Source organism: Nomascus leucogenys, chromosome 22a, assembly GCF_006542625.1.
Source record: "Nomascus leucogenys isolate Asia chromosome 22a, Asia_NLE_v1, whole genome shotgun sequence".
In the NCBI taxonomy this organism is placed as follows: domain Eukaryota; kingdom Metazoa; phylum Chordata; class Mammalia; order Primates; family Hylobatidae; genus Nomascus; species Nomascus leucogenys.
The window spans coordinates 82417422-82441941 of record NC_044402.1 but is presented as its reverse complement, the minus strand read 5'-3'; the positions used below and the strand labels follow the sequence as shown (position 1 = coordinate 82441941).

At 35.1% G+C, this 24520-nt stretch overlaps 1 protein-coding gene across 1 annotated transcript in view; it reads right to left on the bottom strand.

Annotated features, from left to right (window-relative positions):
• PPP1R1C (protein phosphatase 1 regulatory inhibitor subunit 1C) overlaps nucleotides 1-24102 on the bottom strand; it is a 134180-nt gene extending 110078 nt beyond the window's left edge. The window contains exons 1-2 of the mRNA XM_003253808.4: nucleotides 23858-24102; nucleotides 22159-22219 (exon numbers count right to left, since the gene is read on the bottom strand). Coding sequence (XP_003253856.1) covers nucleotides 22159-22219; nucleotides 23858-23938 — 142 coding nt within the window. The 5' untranslated portion in view covers nucleotides 23939-24102. The remainder of the gene's footprint in view (nucleotides 1-22158; nucleotides 22220-23857) is intronic.
• Between the last annotated feature and the right edge of the window lie 418 nt (nucleotides 24103-24520).

Below are 24520 nucleotides of genomic sequence, written 5' to 3'. Positions count from 1 at the left end.
GGGAGGGACAGCATTAGGAGATATACCTAATGCTAAATGACGAATTAATGGGTGCAGCAAAACAACATGGCACATGGATACATATGTAACAAACCTGCACATTGTGCACATGTACCCTAAAACCTAAAGTATAATAATAAAAAAAATATCAATGACACTTTTCACAGAAATAGAAAAGAACTATCCTAAAATTTGTAGGAATCACAAAAGACCTAGAATAGCCAAAGCAATCCTGAGCAAAAATAACAAAACTGGAGGAATCACATTACTGACTTTATACTACAGAGCTATAGTAACCAAAACAGCATGATCCTAGCATAAAAACAGACGCACAGACCAATGGAACAGAATTGAGAACGCTGAAACAAATCCACACGCCTACAGTGAATTCATTTTTGACCAAAGTGAAAAGAACATACAACAATGGAAGGACAGTCTCTTCAATAAATTAGTTCTGGAAAAACTGGATATCCATATGCAGAAGAATAAAACTAGACCCCTATCTCTCACCATAAAGAAAAATCCAATCAAAATAGATTAAAGACTTAAATCTAAGATCTCAAATTACGAAACTAAGAGAAAACATTGGGGAAACTCTCCAGGATCTTAGCAAATATTTCTTGAATAATACCTCACAAGCACAGGCAACTAAAGCAAAAACGGACAAATAGAATCATATCCAGTTAGAAAGCTTCTGCACAGCAAAGGATACAACCAACAAAGTGAACAGACACCCCCACGTAATGGGAGAAAATATTCGCAAACTACTCATATGACAAAGGGATAATAACCAGAATATATAAGGAACTCAAGCAACAGTATAGGCAAAAACCCTAATAATCTGATTTAAAAATGGGTGAAAGATCTGAATAGACATTTCTGAAAAGAAGAGATACAAATGGCAAATAGGTATATGAAAAGGTGCTCAAAGTCATTGATCATCAGAGATATGCAAATCAAAACTACCATGAGATATCATCTCATGCCAGCTAAAGTGGCTTTTATCCAAAAGATAGGTGATAAAAAATGCTGGTGAGGATGTGGAGAAAAGGAAACCCTCATACACTGTTGGTGGGAATGTAAATTAATACAGCTACTTTGGAGAACAGTATGGAGGTTCCTGAAAAAAACTAAAAATAGAACTATCATATGACTCAGTAATCCCACTGATAATTTGTACCAAAAGAAAAGAAATCAGTGTATTGAAGAGATATCTGTACTGTCATGTTTATTGTAGTATTATTCATAATAGCCAAGATTTGGAAGCAATCTAAGTGTCCATCAACAGATGAATGGATAACAAAATGTGGTACGTAAACACAACAGACTACTCTTCAGCCATAAAAACGAATGAGGTCCTGTCATTTGTAACAACATCGATATAACTGGACATCATTATGTTAAGTGAAATAAACACAGAAAGACAAGCTTCACATGTTCCCGCTTATTTGTGGGAGTTAAAAATTAAAACAAACACATGGTGATGGAGAGTAGAATGATGGTTACCAGAGACTAGGAATGATAGTGGGGACTAAATGGAGAATGAGTAAGAACTAGTATTTGATAGCATAACAGGGTGATAACAGTCAACAATAATTTATTGTGCATTTTAAAATAAGTTAAATGGTATAATGAGAATATTTGTAACACACAAAAATGCTAAATGCTTGAGGTGATGGATACCTTATTAACCCTGATGTGATTACTACACATTGTATGCTTGTATCAAAATATCCCATGTACCCCATAAATATATACACCTACTATATGCCCATAAAAATTAAAAATTTCTAAAAAGAAACTACATTTCACGAAAATTATGTTGCTTTTGTAGGATCCTTTGATGGCTAAGTGGTAAAACTGAGATATAAACCCACATCTATCTCACATCAAAACCTTCTTGCTTTACACTACTACCTTCAAAGTAAAGTTATCAGAAAATTCCATTTTTTTTTATTGTAAGCCATCAAGAATGATAATAAAAGCATTATTTTAAAACAGTGAATATAATGATGAAGTGTTAAAGTTGAGAGTGTCCTTTGAAAGTATTGAGTCTGTCACTTTCTACCAGTTCGCCTTAACCAAAGGCATTGGCAGTGACTTTGAGGGGTCTATCCCATATTATATCAAGCATAATACAATTCACTCATACCCCACACTAAATGTAATCTGTTTTTAACTACATTTGCAAATAATTAGCTGATTTTAAATTTTATGGACATTTATGCAAAGGCATTGATTTCTATGTTGATACATTTTTACATATACTGAATGCACTGAAAATTTTCAGGCCTTATATTTTTTGATAGGTCCAGATGAAACTCCTAGTCTCCAGGCACTTTGCCTCTGTTGCCTACTGGGGAAAACATGGCCTGGGAAAAGAAAGACAAATTGCCTTAGTAAAGTTACTTGGTTAGTGGAAGTCAGGACAAAATCTACTACTGTCTAGTTCTCTTTTATTCCACCACCATATGCCTTAATGTGGCATTATTCTCAAAAGCATAGAATTCCAAATAAGGCACTATGTACAAGACAGATTTGGGGACTGACATTCAAGTGGTGTCTGCTATGAAATGTTAGGCTTAGAATGGAATTACAATTGGATATTAAATATAATTTAAATGTAGAATAAAATGTAACTATAGAATTAGTCGTATGTTAGTATTGTTATTGATATTGTAGAAAATAAACAAGCCATAATATACAACCACAGAATGATGAAACATCATAAGAAATCAGTTATGCGGTATGTTAGTATATATGTAGATAGACCTGTGTGTATGTATGTGTGTGTATGTGTCCAACAATAACTAAAATTGTTAAATTTCAACACAAGGATCAAGAATGTCATCTCATCAAACCTCTTAATTTCGTAGATTCAGAAAATGAAACTCTAAAGACATGAAGCAATTAGCCCTTTATCTAGCTAGATCGTGGCAGACTTGAGATTAAAATCTAGATTAGTTATTATTGTTTTAGTTTTTTAAGTATTCCCTTATGTCCTCTGCATAAATAAACAAAAACCAATGAACAATTTTTTAGCTGAAACATGAGAATATATACAATAACCTAACCAGTTATGCAAAGAAATACTTACTACATCTTCCTTTTGAAGACAAACATGATGAATACTCTGAAAGCTATCAACAAGCAATAAGAAGGCAGATTAACCAGTTGAAATCCTAACATTACAACGTCCATGATTGTCACTTTGATAATTGCTCAAGACTTTAGGATTCTTGCTGTTTTGTAATAACTCAAATACTTCAATAATGGTTCATGTGCAGGGTTGTGTTTCAACTTCTTTGTGTTATACTCCTAAGGGCACATGGCTTCACACACGTTTCAACACATCTGCCTTACAAGAAGAAACTGCTTAAAACTTAAGACCATTGTTAAAAAGGAACAGATCAGCCAGAAAACATGTCTAGAGATTGTTCAATTGATCCATGTGACTTTGCTAAAAATTGTAACCATATTCAGTAGCAACACTTATCCTTCAGGCCTGAGACCCAATGTGGGTCACCAGAAATTATGGACAAACTAGCTAAAGTATCACTTCTTTTTCTTCTTAGGAAATCTTGTTTCATCAGTGCTGTATATCATATATGCAGATCCGATTAACTTTAAATCCACGTTTAGTCTCTCTCATCTAATCCTTATTTTCTGACTAAGAAATAAAAAGGCAATATTTTAAAGAGTCTTCAAAGGTTCTAGTGAAGATCAAAGTGTATGTCTTTGATCTTTTATAACAAAAGCCTCACTTCCATATATCATGAAGTCTTTATTTAGTAAGATCACAGATAATAATATAAAATTGACCCAAATTCTCTTTCATTGACTTTTAAGTTGCTAGTTCTTTAATTTCAACTACTGGTCTTTGGGGACCCTTCATCCCCCAATTCATAAAATCACCATCAAACATAACTAACAAATGCAATGATGAGATTGGCAGAATCTCCAGCTGAGGAAAGAAAAAAGAATATTCTTTCTGTTTCCAACAGCTTCCAAACTATTAATGTTTTATTTACTGTGACTACTTTTGCCTCTAATACTGTGATGCCATAATGCCAAACATTTTTATTTTTTATTTTCATCTTTTAAACTACCCTATGAAGTAGGCATTATTAGTTACATTTTACATGTGAGTAAACTGAAGCTCATAAGATAGGGTAGCTTGCTTAAAGTGACAGACCTAGTAAATGACATTCAAACCTAGGTCTTTTTGGTTCCAGCGTTAACTCTTCTGTTATACCACACTACCTGGCAAGCAATATAATTTTTCTAAGATTGGCACTGAAGAGAATAAGAAAATGGTTAGTATAGTAAAGCTTATATGTGAGACTTGAAAATAATTGTATAAATAACACAAATGATGCAAAATATGTGTTTATGTTGTATATAACAGATGCCCCTAGTTACACATAGAAACAGTTTGCTACTTCTAACATACAAATCTTCAAAATTCCAAAACCATATTTAGATAACTTGTTCATTCACACATGCTCACTTTCCTAAAAATTGAAAATGAAAGACATAAAACTCATCAAAGAAGAATGAGAAATGTTGCTCCCATTAGACTTTGAATATGAACGGATATATCGAACTGAGGCTACACATTTTAAGGTTAGCTATTCCTTAGAACCCCTATATGTGGAGCAGTTGTCAGAGTGGAGATAATACCCCATGCTCCAGATTTTCTGGCAGCACGTTAGTGACTCAGCAGATCAGTAGACGTGAGTAACTAATCTAAATTGCTTAGCTAATGATGTACATGTCTAATTGAATTTATTTTAATGATTAAGAGCAGTAATTGTTTTTAAGATAGTTATATTGAGCCCATAGTATATATATTGCCAACATTATCAAAGTAATAATTACTAGGTAAACATTTCTGTTTTTAATAAGCACATTGTGCTTACTCTAAAAACATCTAGTAAATTAGTTTATAATACTAGCAGCTCCATTATTGAGCCATTACTTCCAGGAATGTTATGAATATTTCATATGAGATTAGAATGAGGGCTATTTTATCTACCATGCCTAGAGTAATGGGTTCCATTCTGAATTCATTACCATCCCCACTCTCCCAAATGGCTTCTGTCTTGTTAGAAAAGGCCCCAGCATCTATAGCTTTAATTCAGTACTCTTTCTTATCACCACCTCCAATTTTGCCATCCAATAAATCATCAAGTTCACTAAATTTCTATGCACTCAGGTTTCTTTATCTGCAGCCATAGGGACCTTCTTAAAATAAAATATGAGCATGTGAGCCCTCCTGCTGAAAAACATCTCATGGTTCCTAATCCTAACTCTTTAGAGATGTTTACAATGCCTGCCAACATGGCACCTGCCAAATCTCCACCCTCCACCTAATGGCACACCATGCCACACATAACAGGCTCCATTCATAGCATTGAATCTCTAATGCCTTGTCATGTTTCTGGGCTGTTGCCTCTACTTTTCTTTGTGTCTTGGATAGTCTTCCCTGCCTTTACCCTAAGATTTCAGCATACTCTTCCTTACCCTCCCTATCATTGACTGGGCTATGTGTTCCTACTGTGTGCTTTTAAACCATCCTATATTTCTGCCATCAGAAACTCCATCACCTTTCATTGTGAATCCTTACATTCTGCACATTACCTGGCCTCAGTAACTATCTGTTAAATGAATGAAATTTTGGTGCTATACTGAAAATCTGTGTATTGCTAGGGAGTAGAATAATGAGACATCTAAAAATATTTCATAATTGTAAAGTTAAACATACCTGCAAAATTTTAGTAAGACAGGACTGAGAGCAAATGAGATGTCTTCCCCTAAACACATGAAGGGTGTTCAACTGGAAGACGTATTACACTTTTTCTGAGATCTTTTAAAAGAACTGACCAAGACTAACAGGAGAAGGCTTCAGGAAAGATATTTTAACTAGATATACGGCACACCTTTCTAACAATTAGAACCCTCCAGTTAGAGCCGTGATGCTTCAAAACCAGCCAAAATCCTAACCACTGGAAATGGTCAAGTGGAATCTGACTAATCATCAGTTGAAATTCCTGGAGAAAGTAATCCAGCATAGAGCTGAGATCAAAACTGGGCTATGTGTTCCTACTCAAGCTTTTATCAATTTTACTGTGTACCTGATTTGTTTATGAAACAATCTATTTCAAAGTTAATGAAAAGGGGATGGTTTTAGTGGGAGCTGGGGAGGCTATTGAGCATTCTTTTTTTTTAATAATTAAATTTGTGCAAAGTCCAAATGGTAGTGTCCATTTTACATACACACAGACTACACACACACACACACACACATTCAACAAAAATCATAGAGGCTGACTATTGAGTTTATTAGCTTGGAGATGCTGCAAGACTGATTTATGTCCACTTTTGGTAGAAGGTAGGAAATTCAGAGATATAAACTGCAACCTAACTGTACTCTACTTAGTGATATTTTTTCAGCTCTGAGCTGCAAGAAAACATATTTCTTGTATGCCCATGTCCAAAAATGAGTGAAACAAAATGGAATCTCAGTATCTTAAAAAATGCAAGTATTTAGTAAAATAGGGTACTGGTGAAGGCATTCTAAGTAGAAAAAAAATTCTATCAAAGGTTTAAGGTAGAAATGGTTAGAAGACAATTAGCCATTCTGGCCAGAGATGCAGGTCCAGGCCTAAGAATAAAGCAAAGTAGATTTACAGGTTTTGTATTTCTTCAAACTAAGAAATCTAAGCATTATAGTTGTAGGAGCAATGGGTGAGCAAAGGTAGTGAAATACAAGACTACTGTTTGGAAAAGAGGAGGCAAGATTATGCAGAGCAGATCTCACATGTAAGCACAAATTGCAAATATCTTTATCACAGTAGTTTAAAAATTGACAATTTATGTGACTCCTTTATAATTCAGTGGGCCCATTTCCCCTATATATTGATAGTTTGGCAGAATGTTGTTAACCTCCATTGCTGAAGGAAACTCCCCGTGGTTTGCTTGACTATGGGAAAGAATACGGGTCAATTTTCTCCCAGTATAATAGTTGATGACAGTTTTGGGAGATTTCAGGTTTTTTGGGGGTTTTTTATGGCATCATTCTTGGTGGTATGATTCTACCAGTTATGGAAGACGAAGGTGAGAATGACTATGTACAGATACTAGGGGGTGTTCTTATAAACACAAATTTCAAATATAACTTTCTGCCCTCAAATGTTTGATGGCATTTCATGAGGGTATTAGAGTATTTAAATTTAGAGATCTTAAAGCATGTAAATCACTCTAGATCATGAAGCATATTAATAAACAATGTCATGAAAAGCTTCTAATATTTTGTTTTTCAGTTCTTTGAAATATTATTTTGGTGCATTAGTCTTAGCCATTTTTTTATCAGACATTTAACCAAGATTATTAATAAAGAGCTGGGATTCAAATATTCTACTTTAAGCCCAAGGAATCTTGCTCATTATTACATAATTTTTATTAATAAAAATATAAATCCAATAACTTCTGTGGAAACAAAGGTTTTTGTTGTTATTGTTTGGTATTATTCTGTTTCAGTTTACATATATTTCTTAGAGTATAAAATTTGGAGCAGGTAATCATTTCTTATTCCTTCTGAATTTATTTTATGTCAGTTTCAAGTTTACATCATATCTTAAAAAGTTATTTTCTCATAAGGAATTTCATACTAAAGTTTTTCAGATTTTTTACTGGAGTGAAAGGTAGACCTATAGTTCTAAAAACAATGAGACAATTCTAAACTCTAGCTGCTACACAGAAAAATTTTAATACTGAAAAGAAAAAAAAAATACCTTGATGGAAAGTGGGTTGTAGTATGTCAGGAAAAAATGCTAAGAAGAATATCAACATTCTAAGCTGGAAATGAGGAAAGGGAGCTGGTGCCTGCTATAAGCTCATTGTTATGCAATATAACAGCAATATGTCCATAATGATACACATGTTAATAAGCACCGAGATAACTGAAATACATAGAACATAATCTTCTCTGACTCAGTCAGAAAATAACATAGCAGCTGGAATGTTGTAATGTGAAGCTATATATATATATGACTGCAAATAATTCAGTAGGGTAAAAGTAAGTTGTTTCTATAGATTCCTTGTGTATAAGGTGAGGGAAAGGAAGGATATAGTACAAAATCCACTCTAAAATGATTTCTCGTACAATCATTAAGTTCTGCTTACATAGAAATCTTACCAGAAAACACATCAAATGGATTTTGGAGTAAAGTCGTATAATTTTAAATGCATTTAATATGTAATGAACTGTTTGATTTTCAGTACTGACTGTAGGGTTGCTAACTATTCCCTGATAGTTTATTGCTAACAAAGGAAATAATTTAAGGACAGTTCCTGGATAAAATGTTTATTTTACAACTCAAAGGAAATGAGAATAAAACCTAGCCCCTATTTATCTGGGCACATACCAAGTTAACACAGAAGGAAAGTATATGACCATCCAGTAGGACAGAGATGGTTACTATTTGATGGCATTGAATTGGACTCTTGAGCTCCTATATTCTTAAAAGAAAGCAGCCAAATTGATTGTGTATTCAGTTTTCCAGCATTACCATTTTATTGACACTTTAAAATCAGATGTGAATAATTTAAAGACAGCAAAAGAATAAAACTGGTCATTAAACAAAACACACTCAGTCTTTCAATTGTCCTCTAAAACTCAAGAAGTCCCAAAATCATTATTATGCAAAATTGTCTATGCATCTGCAGTCACTAATTACCTGTGATGCCTACCTCAAAGCATGTCTATACTAAAACAGTGAAACAACCAGCTCAAGTCTTCTACTACTAAAATTCGTTCTTGTTGAGATGATTCCAAAACTTTGTTCAGCCTGTGTTTTGTGCTTCAAAGGCCACTTTAAATTATGCCCTTAAATATTTTATGTAGGAGCTCATAATAATCCAATGGGTTATGCATCAGCAAGGGTAGGTACCTGTGAACTGGGAGGACAAGAATAAACCTCGTGGAACACTCAGGTTAGTTTTAATGACCTCTATTTTCCTTCCACAGTGAGGGTTGCTCCATCCTCAGAGCCTTATTTGCAGCCATCCTATCCAGAGAGGAATTATAAGACTGCATATACATGGATCTTTCTTCTTTCCATCCACATTAAATTTTATTAATTCCAAGATCTATTCCTTCAGGGCATTATCAGGTGACAGAAAGGCATTGAGCAATCAACTGGAGCAAATGTATTAATGGATCCAATCACTGAAACCAAGGGCTAACCTGATTAAGCCCACCAAGCTTAACCTGCCTTGTTGGCTTTTAATAGCTTACTTCTAGTTGGTCTTAAAACCTAGATAGCTAAAAGTCACAAAACCAAATAATACATAACTAAACTTTCATTAGCTTCCTTATAGGTAATATCTCTAATGTGTATGTCTCTACGGCAACTGTTGCTAAAAGTTGTTTTTCAGGAGCAAGGGGGCAAACTCTTTTCCAGTTCAAATTAGTTGAGATTACCGATCCTCCAACTTGGCCTGCCTGGTTGCCCAAAATGTGACCTTTTGATGTCAGGAGGCCAAAAACTCCACCCTCAGATCATGCTAATGCCACTGTTTTTGGAACATGCATCCTATGAAGAGCTATGTAGATCGATTACACTTGGACAGAATCCTGATTATCTCACCTTTCCTACCCACCAATCACCTTTCCCCACACTTTAGACCAACCCCGTTTCTATCCCATAAGTACTACCAAGCCTTGATTTCAGGCAGGTGGGTTTGAGATTTGTTCTCTCATTTACTCTCCCAGCAGCCTTGTGAATAAAATCTTTTCTGTTTTGCAAAGGCCACCATCACACTGACTGGCTTACTGCTAGCTGGCAGAACAAGCCTGGTTTGGTATCATGACGTATTATGCTTACTCGTGCAAAACTTTCTGGCTGGAGTGGTCCAAAAAGGTTTCATGAAGGAAGGGGGATTTGATCTGAGTCTCACAGGACAAGAAGAACTAAAATGGAAGGGAAGGGAAGATGACTGTATGTGCACAAATCGGTCATGTTTTGAGTTAATTAGAATCCAGATGTCCCTCAGCCTTGCAACTAATGATGATTTAAGTCAAGATAATGATTTTTTACAATAAATGGATATATATAGGTAAGCAAACACAGAGATGAATAAATAACAGGGTTCAACTCTAAGAGGGAATAATGGATGACATTTATTTTTTTCTATTTGGTTATCTTTTTTTTGGTTTTTAGCTTATAGAATAAAATATCTAGTATTAACAATGCTAAAGCAGTCTTCTTAACTAATAAATACAAAAGAAGAGAAAGAAAAATGTATAGAACAACCACTTCAAAACCAACTCACTTTGGAATAAAGATGAAATACATATTGGGATATATTATATCAAACAGAATCTCACGTGGCCAAGCTACAAAGAGGAGCTTGCTTATATTTTATTCCATGAAAAAGACAAATAAAATAGAAAGAGTATTGTGTTGCTTATTTACAGAAATAAAGATGTTATTAATGTAGTAGGAAGTACATTGACCTTGGTTACACAACCTATGTGTACATTACAGACCTACTTACTGAAATAGCTCTTTTGACCTTGAACAGCTCACCCATCACCCTCTCTCTGTAAAATGGAGTTTAAAATATTCATTTGATAGAGTTTGTAAGGACATATATTATAGAACAAATGGATTTGCAAACTATAAATCTACCGAAAGTAAGATACATTTCTATAATCCCCTTTAAATTTGCTTTTGAGTTGGTATGTTTTTCTTTTTAAATTATTTTACTTGTAGCTTAGAGGCATTTTTTCTCTTTTGTGTCCTAAACATGTTTCAAAATATATTTTGAATATGTTGCTTATTCTGTAACTGTCTAAATGAAAAGTACAGCTGGTGTTTGTCTTGATTCCAATGTTGGCTGTGTACTGTAGATCTAGAATGTGTGAAAATATTTGCAGACATCTCCAGACCCTTAAGTAAAAAATTGTCCTTTACTGGCTAAGTGAAGCAGAAACTCTGGGCTATTCACCAAGTAAAATGACCTGTGGTAGAAATTGAGATGATCCGTTTTAGTTCAATCATTTATGCTGTTTTGCTTCACTGAAATGTGATGGTGAGTGGGTCTCTGGCATTCTTTCTTGAAAACCTTTTAACCATTGGAGGCAGGTGAGAAGTGCTTAAAATTCAAGAAGAAAGAGTGGATATTCTTAAAAGTGTTTTGGGAAGCAAATTCAGCTTAAGCCTGTTCCTAGTTGAACGGAAATCTTTACACATTTTGAAAAATTATTTTAAATAGGAAGTTCTCTATGGCAAATAAACAAGGTTCTTGTGTTCTGCTTTATGAGCCCTCCACAAAAATAAAGGAGGAAGTTAAGTGGTAACATTAACCATAATCTAACAATCATCTTCCTTTCTTCTGTTCGTTTCCTTTTAATCAAGCCTCAGCTTTAGTGCAGTTGTCAACAATTTGTGTAATAAGATTCTATAATGGCTGACTTATTCAAAAGAAGGAATGAGAATGATGTGTATATTATGATGAAATAGATGAGCTATTCAATGAGAAGAATCCAGGTGCCTTATCTTAACTAATTACAAGCTAGGGCAGGTAAATTACAGGATACAAATTAGAGCTTATGACAAATCAATTATGAAAGTAAAGCTGCCATAGTCGATCACATATCATATAATTATGTCTGCCAAAAGCCTCTCACACAAACCAGAATGGGCAAAGACCGAGCCTAGCATCAATAGTGTTGCCGGCATGCATGATCTCACTTGATTCCAGCAACACAACCAATGCCAGTGTTACCAGGATCCCTGCTTCCTGGAGGAGGAAACTAAGACTCAGACATTTACTCATGCCATGGATAAAACCCATGTTCACTGATTCTAAGGTTAGCGCTCTTAGTCCTACACAAAATGGCCTCCCAGTGTTAAAGTCAAAGAAAACTAGTTTAAAGCTACTGTGTGAGTTCAGAATAAAGCAGTATGTGTCACAGACACAGCAGAAACAATAAAAACACATAGGACAGGTTCAACCTATAGAATAGAGTTAACAGAAAAAACATGGCTATATGTAAGGCATGAAGGAGAGAGAGAGGAGCCAGAGATGATACTAACGTTGTGTGGTTTAGTGATTAGAAGAATGGGGATAAAATTAACTGAAATGCTGAAGTCAATAGTTGAAAAGTTGTCTTCAGATATGGATGATGCATTTTAGTTAGACATTGACTTTCAGGTGGTAGCTGGAGGAGCTCAATTTCTACATCTAATTATAATACTTCTGTCCATAAATCATGAAAATGGGCATATGAAACTTACTCAAATGAGAATATAATCTTAAACTATTGTTAATATTCAATACATGCAATTTATTCTTTAAAATACTCTTTTTACTTTTTAAAAAATAATTTAATTGATCTCATTACTTGAATCCATGCCAATAATTTCAATGTTGTTTATTCAAGGCTGGATTTTAAAATAATACAATTTGCTTTTAATCTATTGGTTTTTAATTCAAGATGTTAGAAACAAAAATATTATTATTAGCTTATTCCATTTAAAACCTGAATTTTCAAAGCTTTTCAAGACACTTTGGCAGGTTCAGGCCTCTTCTGTAAGTTAGGTTACTTAGTGGATATGGATTTATTACTTGGTTAAGTAGTCCACCTGGGGTCTTTTTTTACATACAGTTAGATAGCTACCTCTGTGTGCATCATGTGTACGTGTGTTCATGCATGTAAATATTTGTGTATATGTCTTCTTGTTTTTTTTTTTTTTTTTTTTTTTTTTTGAGACGGAATCTTGCTCTGTCGCCCAGGCTGGAGTGCAGTGGCGCAATTTTGATTCACTGCAAGCTCTCTCTCCTGGGTTCAAGCCATTCTCCTGCCTCAGCCTCCCGAGTAGCTGGGACTACAGGCGCCCGCCACCGCGCCCAGCTAATGTTTTGTATTTTTAGTAGAGACAGGGTTTCACCATGTTAGCCAGGATGGTCTCAATCTCTTGACCTCGTGATCTGCCTGCCTCGGCCTCCCAAAGTGCTGGGATTACAGACGTGAGCCACCGTGCCCGGCTGTGTATATGTCTTCTAATACTCTGTTATTTATCATCAGAGGGGGGAAAAAGCATAAAATGATATTGCATCATTGAGGCAAAGTATTCTAAAAATTGGATTCCAAAATAACTTCTCATTCTTCTATGTTGTGCATCCAGTTCTATTTTCACAAGCAAGTCAATAAGTATTTATACGTAAAGAGTGTAATTCTGAAAATTGTTTTCCGTAATGATGGAAAATTGCTCCCAGAGAATGAAAAAAAACATAAAAGATTATACGTTCTCTAGCTTTTTAGTTTGCACAGTCCTTTTTTTCCTCAGCATTATTACCAAGGTCAAACTGTAATTGTGTTCTAATCAGATTGTCAATATATATCTTTCATGATGTGGATTTTGGCAACTTATTTCACAAATGGCTTTGTTAAACACTAATTTTTACTATATCAAATTATTCTAAATGACGTAAAGTCATTGAGCTAAATTCAAAGATAATATTCTACCCAAGCCCAGGGAAGACTCACAGATATAGGTGTAACATTTTCCAACATGTGCTGGGAACCCCTGAAGTATTAGGGAAGATCTGAAGGGACTCGAATGAGTATGGAGAGGGCAGAGACCGCACACAGACCGGGAGGGAGAAAGTGAATTCTGAGCCCCCTGATTGTCACAGCTGGGACATTTGTTTTAAGACATGCCTTCCCCTCCACGTCTGGCTTTCACAGGTCCTTCCTGAGCCCCAGGTAGGCAATTTTTCTAAGGTGTCAAGGACAATGTGTTGTATCTTCAGAGTACTTGTGTTTCAGAAGTTACAGCAACAACTGCAAAAGGTAAGTTTCAGGTAGTATGGAAACTAATTTAGGGAGATACTTTCCAGTATCTCTAAAATCTTACCACTTAGGTGTTCCAACCTGTTATAGTGCTTTCTCAATGTCCTTTGCAGTTTTATCTGTTTAATTTGAAAGCCTTGGATGGAGCTCGTATTCTCCAAGTAGACTACAGTCCCCATCACAGCCTACTGTCCTTCTTAGGGCCCAGGCTCTCATCTATGTCACCTGCCCAGGTCCCAGGGCATTTCTGCTTAAGCCCCTGGTAAATTCTGTCTGGAATTGTGGAAACTGTGTCAGATCACTACTTAGTGGAAGTGATCCCTAGAAAATGATGAGAGAAAAGACAGAAAAATCCAAAGGCTCCAGGGCTTGCTCCTGAACAATTCCAAAAAAATAAAAAGAAGAAGAAATTTAGAAATAATCTTTTTCCATCAAGCACACAGCTTAGCTAGATTTATTGTTAGAGGTCCACTAATTTATGATCTTGTGGAATATGACTATCAACTAGAAGCAATTAGAAAGAACTGTTAGTAATTTTTTTCTATCAAATTTGAAACTGAACAACTGTTAAGCTACCCAGAACAACTGACAATGATGTCATCTGTGTCTATTACTATGCAGACACCTATTTATTCAATGGACTCAGACTAGAGTTCTTTGAAATGAATGTATTCTATATTTAGTGAAACGTAGTGGTGTGGGAAAACACATGCATTTTGAAGACACATGATCCTAACTACCTCATGTGGCTTTTTGGGCCTTAGGAGGATGCACTATTTTTCTGAGGAAACTCAGGCAGTAAACAGCCATCTAAGATTTATATCCAGACCTGAGTGATTCCAAAGCCTCTACTCTTAAGTATTACATGTCTGCCTCCCCAAAATAATCATTGTCATTTATCAGGCATCTAGTCTGTTTACTGTACAACATTTTAATCTAATCTTTAAAAATCCTGTGACAGACACTTCTTTACTGAATGAAATATATTTTGTATTTTTGGCATATACTATTGGTTTTACTATAAAAATACATATGTCAGATTGTAAATATGTCTCAGATAAGTTTCTCCATGTGGGTAGGGTTGATAATCTACCTGTTTTATCCCCTAGAAGAGTAACATTGTGCTTTAATCAGAGTTGGTGCCAAAAAAGTTTGAAGGATTGACTTTGAATCGTTCACAGGCATTTAACATCTACTCTACCAGTAAGTTGGAATAAACAGTAAAATTTTAGCTCTGACCTCAATGCTTAATAGCTTAAAGCCCAAAGATCAAAATAAGTCATGCAAATGCTTTATAGACTAGGAAGCATAATAAATAAGTGCCTCTATGCCTTGGCCAGAATTAGCTTTACTGTGGTTTCAGCAACAGGGATTTCTGTTATTACAATTCTATCATGGTACATACACATAATATTCTCTGTTACCTAGACCACATGTTCCCAGAGGATTTAGAATAAGGACTCAATAAATCGAATTGAATGTATAAACCAATAAACAGCTTTAAGAGTAGAAGCTAAGAGAAGAATATTAGACTAACATGACCAGACAATGGGTCAGATTATTTGGGGAAATCTTTTGCAATTTAAGCGAGTCTTGTGCTGAAGTTTATTTAAATAAGAGAAGTTTGTGAAAAAGACAGAGACTGATTTATGCAAGTGAGTCAGTCTAGACTAAGTCTTAAGAGTCAGCATAAGAGAACTGCTTCAATAAACAAAGAAAGGTTAGCCAGAATATAGAACAGAGATGATGTATGACAAGAAGTAAATAAAAATGGAGTGGAATCAAAATTGAGCAACAAGAGTATTTGATAGATATCTCTAAAAGATCTTTATACTCAATCCTCAAATTTTTTTCTTTCTACATACTGTTGGAATATGAATTTCATTTTTGGTCAAACACAAATTGGCCACAAATATGTCAATTATTTGCAATAATGTTTTTCATAACCTTATGAAAAACCTAAGCATCAGTAGTATGCTTATTTAAAGAAATCTTAAGAACTCATATTCCACGAAAATTGTATTGGCAAACAGGGCATGCTCAGTTAAACCAACACTACAATATAGGATACATAATACTTCCACAATTGTATATTCCTCTCCTGATGAATTAGGGGGTGCTATAGATCTTTTTTTTTTCTTACCCACTACTACTGTTTTTTGGGAAAACTATTTGCCAATGACTAACATCATCTGGATTAGAAAAAAGCTGGGCCATCTTTGAATAAGAAATGCAGGTCCCTTTCATCTTTTTTTTTCATTTAATTTGAAGATTGGACAAGTTACTTTGAAAACTTACAATGTAGCAAGCCTTGTCACTATCAAGAACTGGAACCTCATCTTTGGCTCACAATTATTCCAATTGATTGGGCTATTTGGCTGCACATACTGAAGAGTTAAGGGAAAATAAGTCAATTAATTGTACAGTACATGAATCACTGAAAGCCACATGTGTAACTTTTTAAAAAATCATTCAGCATTCAATAACTCATAAAAATAAATGCTGAGGGAAATAGACTTTTTTGACAATTTCTTAAAAATTAATACTAGCTAACACTTCAATGATCTTCAAACACTGGACCATTTTTTTCTATTATATTGTCATTAATACAGACAAGGCAAAATAAATGCTGAGCAATCAGCAAGGATTGTGGAATCAAATGAATTACAACCACATTCAAATGAGACCATTTAAAATGCAACATAAGTATGTGGACAATGGGCCAGTATAGCGTTTATTTGAATACATTTAATTGGAGGTCCCTGGGGGTGGCTGGTACCTCAAGATCTGGGCCTGATAATGTCTCACTTACCTTTAAGAGTCCCCAGAAACTTCTCAGTATGATCCCTGGAGCCCAATTTTCTCTTGACAACACAATCATTCATTTTACAAAATAGAGGGTCTCCATGAAAAGAGATTTTGTGCATGTGATGCCTTAATACTGGAAATAAATTTCTACTTTCATTTTGTTGACCCTGAAAAACTTCCTGTTATTTTTGGATTAAAAATAATCACCAGAAATTTCTGGAGCCCCTTGTGTTTTGGACAATTCAATCTTAGTCCAGCATTATTTTCTAGCTATCATCCAATGTCTCAGGAATCCAATCTAGAGGCTTCAAAAATCTCAGTTTTTTTAGCTTAGTTTCAGAATCCTGAAACGCATGCCTCATTTAGAAAGTAATATGCTACATACAGTATAAACTGTGGCTTCTTTTTCAGTTTCTGGAAATCAATAGCCAAAGCAATTGCACATCTCAGTTCTCTCTAATGACCAGGCCTGCTATCAAATTTGAAAGGAGATAGTATGATATTTAGTATCATATATCTCTTATGTCTCCTATTAACTAACTTTTGAGAACCTGAGGCATGTGAGAACAATCTTTTTTTTTATTCTTGATTTCAAAGGATATTTGACACTAAGAGGGTCAAAGATAAAGTCGATTTCCCCAAAATTTGGCTGTGATAGGAAGTTCAATAAATATACTCAAAAAACTATTTTACCTTATGTTTCGGATTCCACTTTTTAGATGTACAGTGAGCTTTTAAATGACGTCAAAACTCCTGGGTACTTACCCAAATCTGCGCTTATCTCCAGGCCTCATACAGCTCACTCATGTTTAATAGGCATCAGGTCCATTAAATATAACTGTAACCGTACTGTCTCTGCTTAATGGTAAATGGAAAACAATGGATGCCACAAACTTTAATATTCAGAAGACCTAGTCTAGGCTGGCTTTTTACTGGAAGACTGTGTCCAGCTCTGGGCTTCAAAGGCAGAGCAATAGGGAGAATTCGGACAGAGTTTATTAAAGCCCTTAGGGAGATTGGGAATAAAAGAATATAATCATTCATTCATATTTTTTAACAGGTGAGAAAATGACTTTTTATTGCAGAGAACAAATGAAGAGTTATTTTAGAATAAAGTGGGGAATTTATATTAAAGTTTGGTATAAGAAATCATTTTCTAACATCTGAAATTATCAGAGCTGGAGTTGAAAACTCCAGGTAATTATGGATTCTTCTCTGAGGAATATAAAATGGAGCGAGTCTCAGGGACTTGGGTTGGTTTATGTATGTCTGTCATGAAGATGTGTGGTTAAAGTAGGTATTTTCTGAAATTATTTTCCAACTCTAGATTTCAAACGCTGGTAGCCAAATATACAGTCTTTTCATAAGTCTACTTAACACATTACTTGTTTTTAAGTAGACCTAAAATATCTATAGATGTGATGGAATAAATTACAGAAAGTGTCTTTGCCATTTATTTCCCTATAGAGAGGATTTACACATAAGCAGCTCTCTAGATAAAAAAAAATATATAGGAACCAAACCAGTTCACTACAGATTATACAAAAGTAAAAGCAAACAGCACACAGTATAAGAATATATAATAATGCTCTCCTGTGTAGCTTCAGAGGGCTTATCATAAAGAGGCCCTTAATCAGAAGAGGAACTGAAAATACAGAGAGGCAGTTTGCTACAAAGGTCACTCATGTTGGTAGCCCCAGAAAACATTTGAAAAAGACGAAATATAGGGATCTTTGGCGATTCCCTACTTCCCCATCTCAGTTTTTCAGTATCTTTTTGCTGCCATCTGACTGTTGAGAGTTATTCCTAGGAGCAAATACATTGTTTTTGCTTTTTCTACCCTAAAGACACGCCTTTGTTATTAAACTTTCCCAGACTCATGCCTTCAATTTAAAAATTTTAGTTTCATTTCCCATTATTTTGAGTTAAACTGATTTACTAACCCATGCCAGAGGGTGATATATCCTTAACAGATTAAGTATCTGTTTACATAGTACTTCTACTGCTGAGAGTTCTAGGTTATTTGTTAGAAAGGGACTGATGGGACATTATGCTGCCCCTAGAATACAACTAATCAGGTGCCTATCTCATCTATGTGTTTAGACCAGCATAGATGAAGTAGCAAACAAAAAATCTGAATATACATCTTGAAATATCTTTCTATTTTTCCTCTACAAAATATAAACAGAATATATATAATCATTCTTTCAAATACTCCTATAATTTACTCTTCCTGCAAACACTTCAAAAGGTTAAAAAAAAAAAAGCAAGCTATGTCTAATCCATTTAACAGTGATTGCAGTACACCGATCTTGTCATATGAATTGGAATGGTTTATTAATTATGTTTCTATAATGAAGAATTTAATTTTCTTTGCTTTATTAATTGACAATAAAGAAAGATTTGCAGGGTTTTGAATTTTAAACAGCATTAATGACAGGTGAGCCAATTATTCCCTGGCCAATTTCAGTGAATTGAAAAGATTTGTTTAGTTTTACCAGGATTTAAAGCTGCACCCAGTTTTTGTTTTTCAAACAACATATTGCTTTTGGGGGACAGGGGAAACATTTGCTTAAAAATGGTCATTTAACACTTATGAGTGTTTTTGTTGTTACTCTTATTTGTTTTATTGTCTGATAGAGAGTGTTCAGATAATGTTTGGAAAAGAAACTGTTGGATAGTGCAGAAATATTTAGAACAGATGAGATTATGAAGATTCTGTTTTTCTTGTTATATCTTCGTTCTTAAATATCACATGCAAATATTGTATTCCCGAACACATCAGTTAATGATACCTAATCTTTGTTGCACTCTGCAATTTTTAAGGCATATTCATCATAACGCTTTTGATCATTACTACAACCCTGTGAGGCTGAAAGAAAGAACACTATGATCACTATTTTACAGATGAGAAAATAAAGCTCGGAGGCCAGGCGCTGTGGCTCACGCCTGTAATCCCAGCACTTTGGGAGGCCAAGGCAGGCGGATCACGAGGTCAGGAGATAGAGACCATCCTGCTAACACGGTGAAACCCCGTCTCTACTAAAAAAAAAAATACAAAAAAATTAGCCGGGCCTGGTGGCGGGCGCCTGTAGTCCCAGCTACTCGGGAGGCTGAGGCAGGAGAATGGTGTGAACCTGGGAGGCGGAGCTTGCAGTGAGACGAGATCGCGCCACTGCACTCCAGCCTGGGCAACAGAGTGAGACTCCGTCTCAAAAAATAAAAAAAAAAAAAAAGGAAAAGAAAAGAAAGCTTGGAGATATCCCTTTCCCAAGATCACATCACATGGCTAGTTAAGACCAGTATTCAAGTTTGATTTGGTTTAGTGTTCTTTCTTTGCTGTTTGCTTCTTTGTTGTTGTTGTGGTTTTATCTTTAGAGCTATTTCCCCAGTAAGCTTGGTGCTAGATCATTTTTACTGGTAAAACTATAGGCTTTTAAGGGTTTTACTACAAAAATCCATCACCAGTCCAAAATCTCTAGTTGCCATGCACACTTATCCAAGTCTTATACACAGCCAAAAGCTGATTAATTCTTTGTAGACTATTCTAGTTTCCATAAAGGGGGATGAAGATGCAGGCAGGTGATGTACTAAAATAAAGTAGCTCTCTGTGAGATGCTATTTGCATCTAATTTGTCTCCAATGGTGCTTAAAAAACAAAGAGAAGGATGAGGTCAATTAGAGAAAAGGGACAATACCATCTAGTAATTGGGAGATCTGACAAGAAAAAGGTTTCTAGAGAAAAACTGAATCTCATTCCCAGGGATATTTAAGTACAATTCCTTAATCCACTAAGATAAGTGGTCCAGAAAATGGATTTACTTTGTTTGGATTTGCTTGTTTATAGGGCCTGAATGACTAGTCACATTATAAAGCCTTCACCATGTAGTGCAAACTGATATTTTCAAAGCCAGTGCCAGTGGAAATGTATGGGCTTCAGTATCAGAATTACCTGCGTTTGTCTCTGGAATCCGTCTTAGTGGAATAGCCACAAAAATCACTTCACCTCTCTGATACACACTTTCCTCATCCAAATGGCACATATTTGGCACTCAAGAGAATGTAGCTGCTATTTTGGGAGTTCAAATGAGAGGATGAAGGTCACTTACATGACTTCACTATGTTCAAACAGCAACAATGCCTATAGACCTCTGAAAACTGCTTTCCAGGAGATAGAACACCTGGAAATCAAGTTGTGCAGTACATCTCAAGGCAGGCACAGGGAGGAAAGTTTTAGGACGTTACAGAAGTGCCTGCTACTGTGAGCAAGGCACTGATGGAAAATTGCTATAAAATTACCCCCCAAATTGAGACGACTTCATTATCTTCATACTCGTATTTATTTTAAAACTATAATTACATATCATTTGCACCTGTTATTTAACCAAATATAAGTAAGTTAACATTTATTGAGATAATATATTTGAAAATAATTTTAAAGGCAATGGCACTCTAAAGTTATAGGATCAAATTATAATTATTCATTTTCAACAGAAATAAATTAGCTTACTTATTTTCCATCACCTGAAAATTTTCTTGGATTTGGGCTAAATGATGAATAGTCTATTAGTTTACTTTCTTTTTATATGTTTCTCTAATTAGAAAAGAGTCTGAAAAAGTCAAGGACTATTTCACCCTGGTATTCTTAGATCACTCACTACAGTCTATTATTAGACATATTATGTTTCCACTGTTTAAACTCCTTTTGTCCACCATTATTGTTTATACCTGCAAAAAATCCAACACCAAGTTCTGCCTGGTTACAAATTAATGCCATGACCTTTCCTATCCTACTTGTATATCCAGAAGCAGCACTTAAATGTGAGACTAAAAATCACCCCGCTCAATAAGTAAATAATGTTTGTGGATTGCAGATCATAGTCTTTTATCAGGAATAATAATGCAGTTTTTGTTTTTACAGGAAATGGAAAATAAAACCTCAACAAATGGATTCAGCCATTCAGAATGGCTCTCAAATAGGCAGTGCTGAAAATTGATCTGGTTACTTGTCAATTGCATTATTCAGAGATGACATCAGCAGCGAAGCTGAAGCCAACGCTGGGTCATTGCCCACCCCATGTCAACCTTTTCCATATAAAAAACTTACTCTGTAAAGATATAAGCATCTCTAGGGCTGTAATTTGAGCTTTGAAACCTAATTAAACAGCTTTCCACCAGCCTCATTAATAAGCAGTGATCCATGTTCTATACAAACACCTGAACATATGACAGCCAGTGCTAGCAAAACATTTCATAGCATATCATCACTCACGATATTCTAGAGGAAATACAGGCTGTTGCTTGAGATGATTCCTGTAATATTTATTTCTGATTCTGTTTATGATCCATTTTATAGATTAGCTTTTTAGAGTATTGCTAACTGAAATCTTAAATTGAAACTTTTCAGTAATGACATGTACTTTGATGTTCTTCAAACAATTCCATTCTGTTCCATCAGTGTGAAACACATCATGCTTCTTTACCTGGGGGGTTATGCTCATTGAGAATCACAAGTGATGCTGGCGTAGGTCTTCTTTTCCTGATCTGTGAAAGACAAAAGCCCAGCTAATATCAGTAAGTATCAGACATTGCTCCAGGTTATTCTTCAGCTTGCAAAGCTGTCTCACCCTCATCTTTTCCCACATGCAAAAGCAAACTTCTGGAGGACACATGGAAGGTGCTCACTAATTTTATTTTGAAATAATAGAAAGCCACAGAATTGAACTGTCTGATAGAAGTATCACCCTCTTTGACCAAAAAGCTACATTTCCACAGAAAAGAAATAATTATATACAATTGAATGATATAACAGAAAATTAATATACAGTGAAGGTGCAGGGTTGACCTGATAATGTTAGTGGCTCGCATGGAGCCTTATAACATCGGTGATGCTTTCAAGATCCATTACTCTTATTTTTAAACAGGATAAGGAAGGGCTTGGAAACCTATTTCTAGCAGGTACCAGAGTTAAATTAACAGCATAAGCTTTGAATTTCAATTAATTTTGTTAACTTTTTGATTTTCTAGTATAATATTTAGAACAAATAAACAAATGAATAAATATGGATCTTATGAGAATACGTAACTTATTACAAACTCTAAAGTTTTTTTCATTTAAAGAGTTACAGGAACATAGTATTATCAGAATCCCTTGAATATAATATCCTTTATTTGTTTATTATATTCATTTATGGGTGAATTCCCAAAGTAAGTGTCAGTAGGATAGATAATAAAATTTATCAATGACATCCTGTCCAAGATAGAAGCAACATCCCATTCAGCATCGATAGACACATGTTCAAGGTTACATTTATCTGGCCTGAGTCTAGGTGCATCTACCTCAGATTTCAAAACATCCTGAAACACTATGAGTCATGGATTAAATAATTATTTGTAAGACTTTATATCAAATACTTGGAAAAGGATTCAAAAATAATTTAAGTTTTAAGAAATGAATGGATTAGGTTGATGTCCTCATAAATTTCTTTGCTTTTGCCTCCTCACAGTTGCAGTTCTAAGAGATGCCATTGCATCAAGAATCTAAGTAAATCTGAATATGAAAGGTGATACAGATGTAAGCCAATATTAGACATGGACAAAGAATCTAGGAAATGTTAAAATACTGTTTGTAATGTCTGAATAAAACGATTTTAAAATTGTACAAAAAGCTACAAATCCTAGCTGTAATATATTATATAAACTTATAATCATCATTTTGGGTCTACAATAAAAAACATATGAAAATAAAGTATCAGGCCTATAGTCTCAAACTATTGCAGGATTTAATGATTTTATTGCTAAATCAATCATTTTATTTTATAAAAAAATGAAATAAAATGTTGCTCATTTCGATAATTTTTAAAAGTTGCTCTAAATGTTGAAACCGTTATTTTAACGAGCAAAAATGAACAGATTTATGAATCCATATCTGAATTGCTTACAGAGCCATTTTCCCCTCAGAGGTGCTAATTTTGTATCAAATGAAGTGTTACATTTTAGACAATAGTTCTCCCAATGCAATTTAAACACAAGTATGTATAAAAACCAACTTATTTCTTGTTTACATACCTTGAAAGTCACAGTTAGCAAAATCAAAAGGTAAAGAACCTTTCAATTAATAACAAGAATGCATGTTCATATTACCTTATGTACAGGAATGGTTCCCCATGCAATTTCACTTACCTGCTCTGCTGCTTCAGGTGCAATCTGACTCTGGAATACAGGCACGGCAAATTGTATCTTTTTGGGACTGTTGGGCTCCATGGTAATGATGATAATTAGTCAGAGATGTGAAGAGCTCAGAAAGACTAACCCTAAATGGTGTCCGGGATGTGTTTCCTCAGACACACTCCACTAAGCCACACAGAGTGCTTTGTAATAAATAGCTGTAATTCCAGAGCGAGCAAGTGAAGATACCGAGGTTTGAGTAACCCCCTTCCTTCAACATCCACAGTGATGCCTGGCTTGCCTGTTCCCCCACCAATCCCTTGGATCCTCTCAGCACAATACAGAAAGGAACAATATGCTAATTGTGTGCCTCTTCACTAATACACATGCCAAGCATTCACTCAGCAGCTAATTGAAAATGCAATGCTAGCCTTGAAGGACCCACTGCCCTGGGATTTGAAAGAAAGGCTCTATCCACTGTACATTACTAACCGGCTGCTCGAAAGTGCAATGTAAGCTCCCTCTGAGTATTGCAGGGATGGGCCATTCATTATTGATGAACATCAAGCAGGAAGTTTTTAGAGTTGGGGGCAGGGTTTGGGTATGGAATCATTTCTCTCAGCAACTTATAAGTCAGACACTTTTGCTATTTCACATTCAGCCACGAAACAGTTGAAT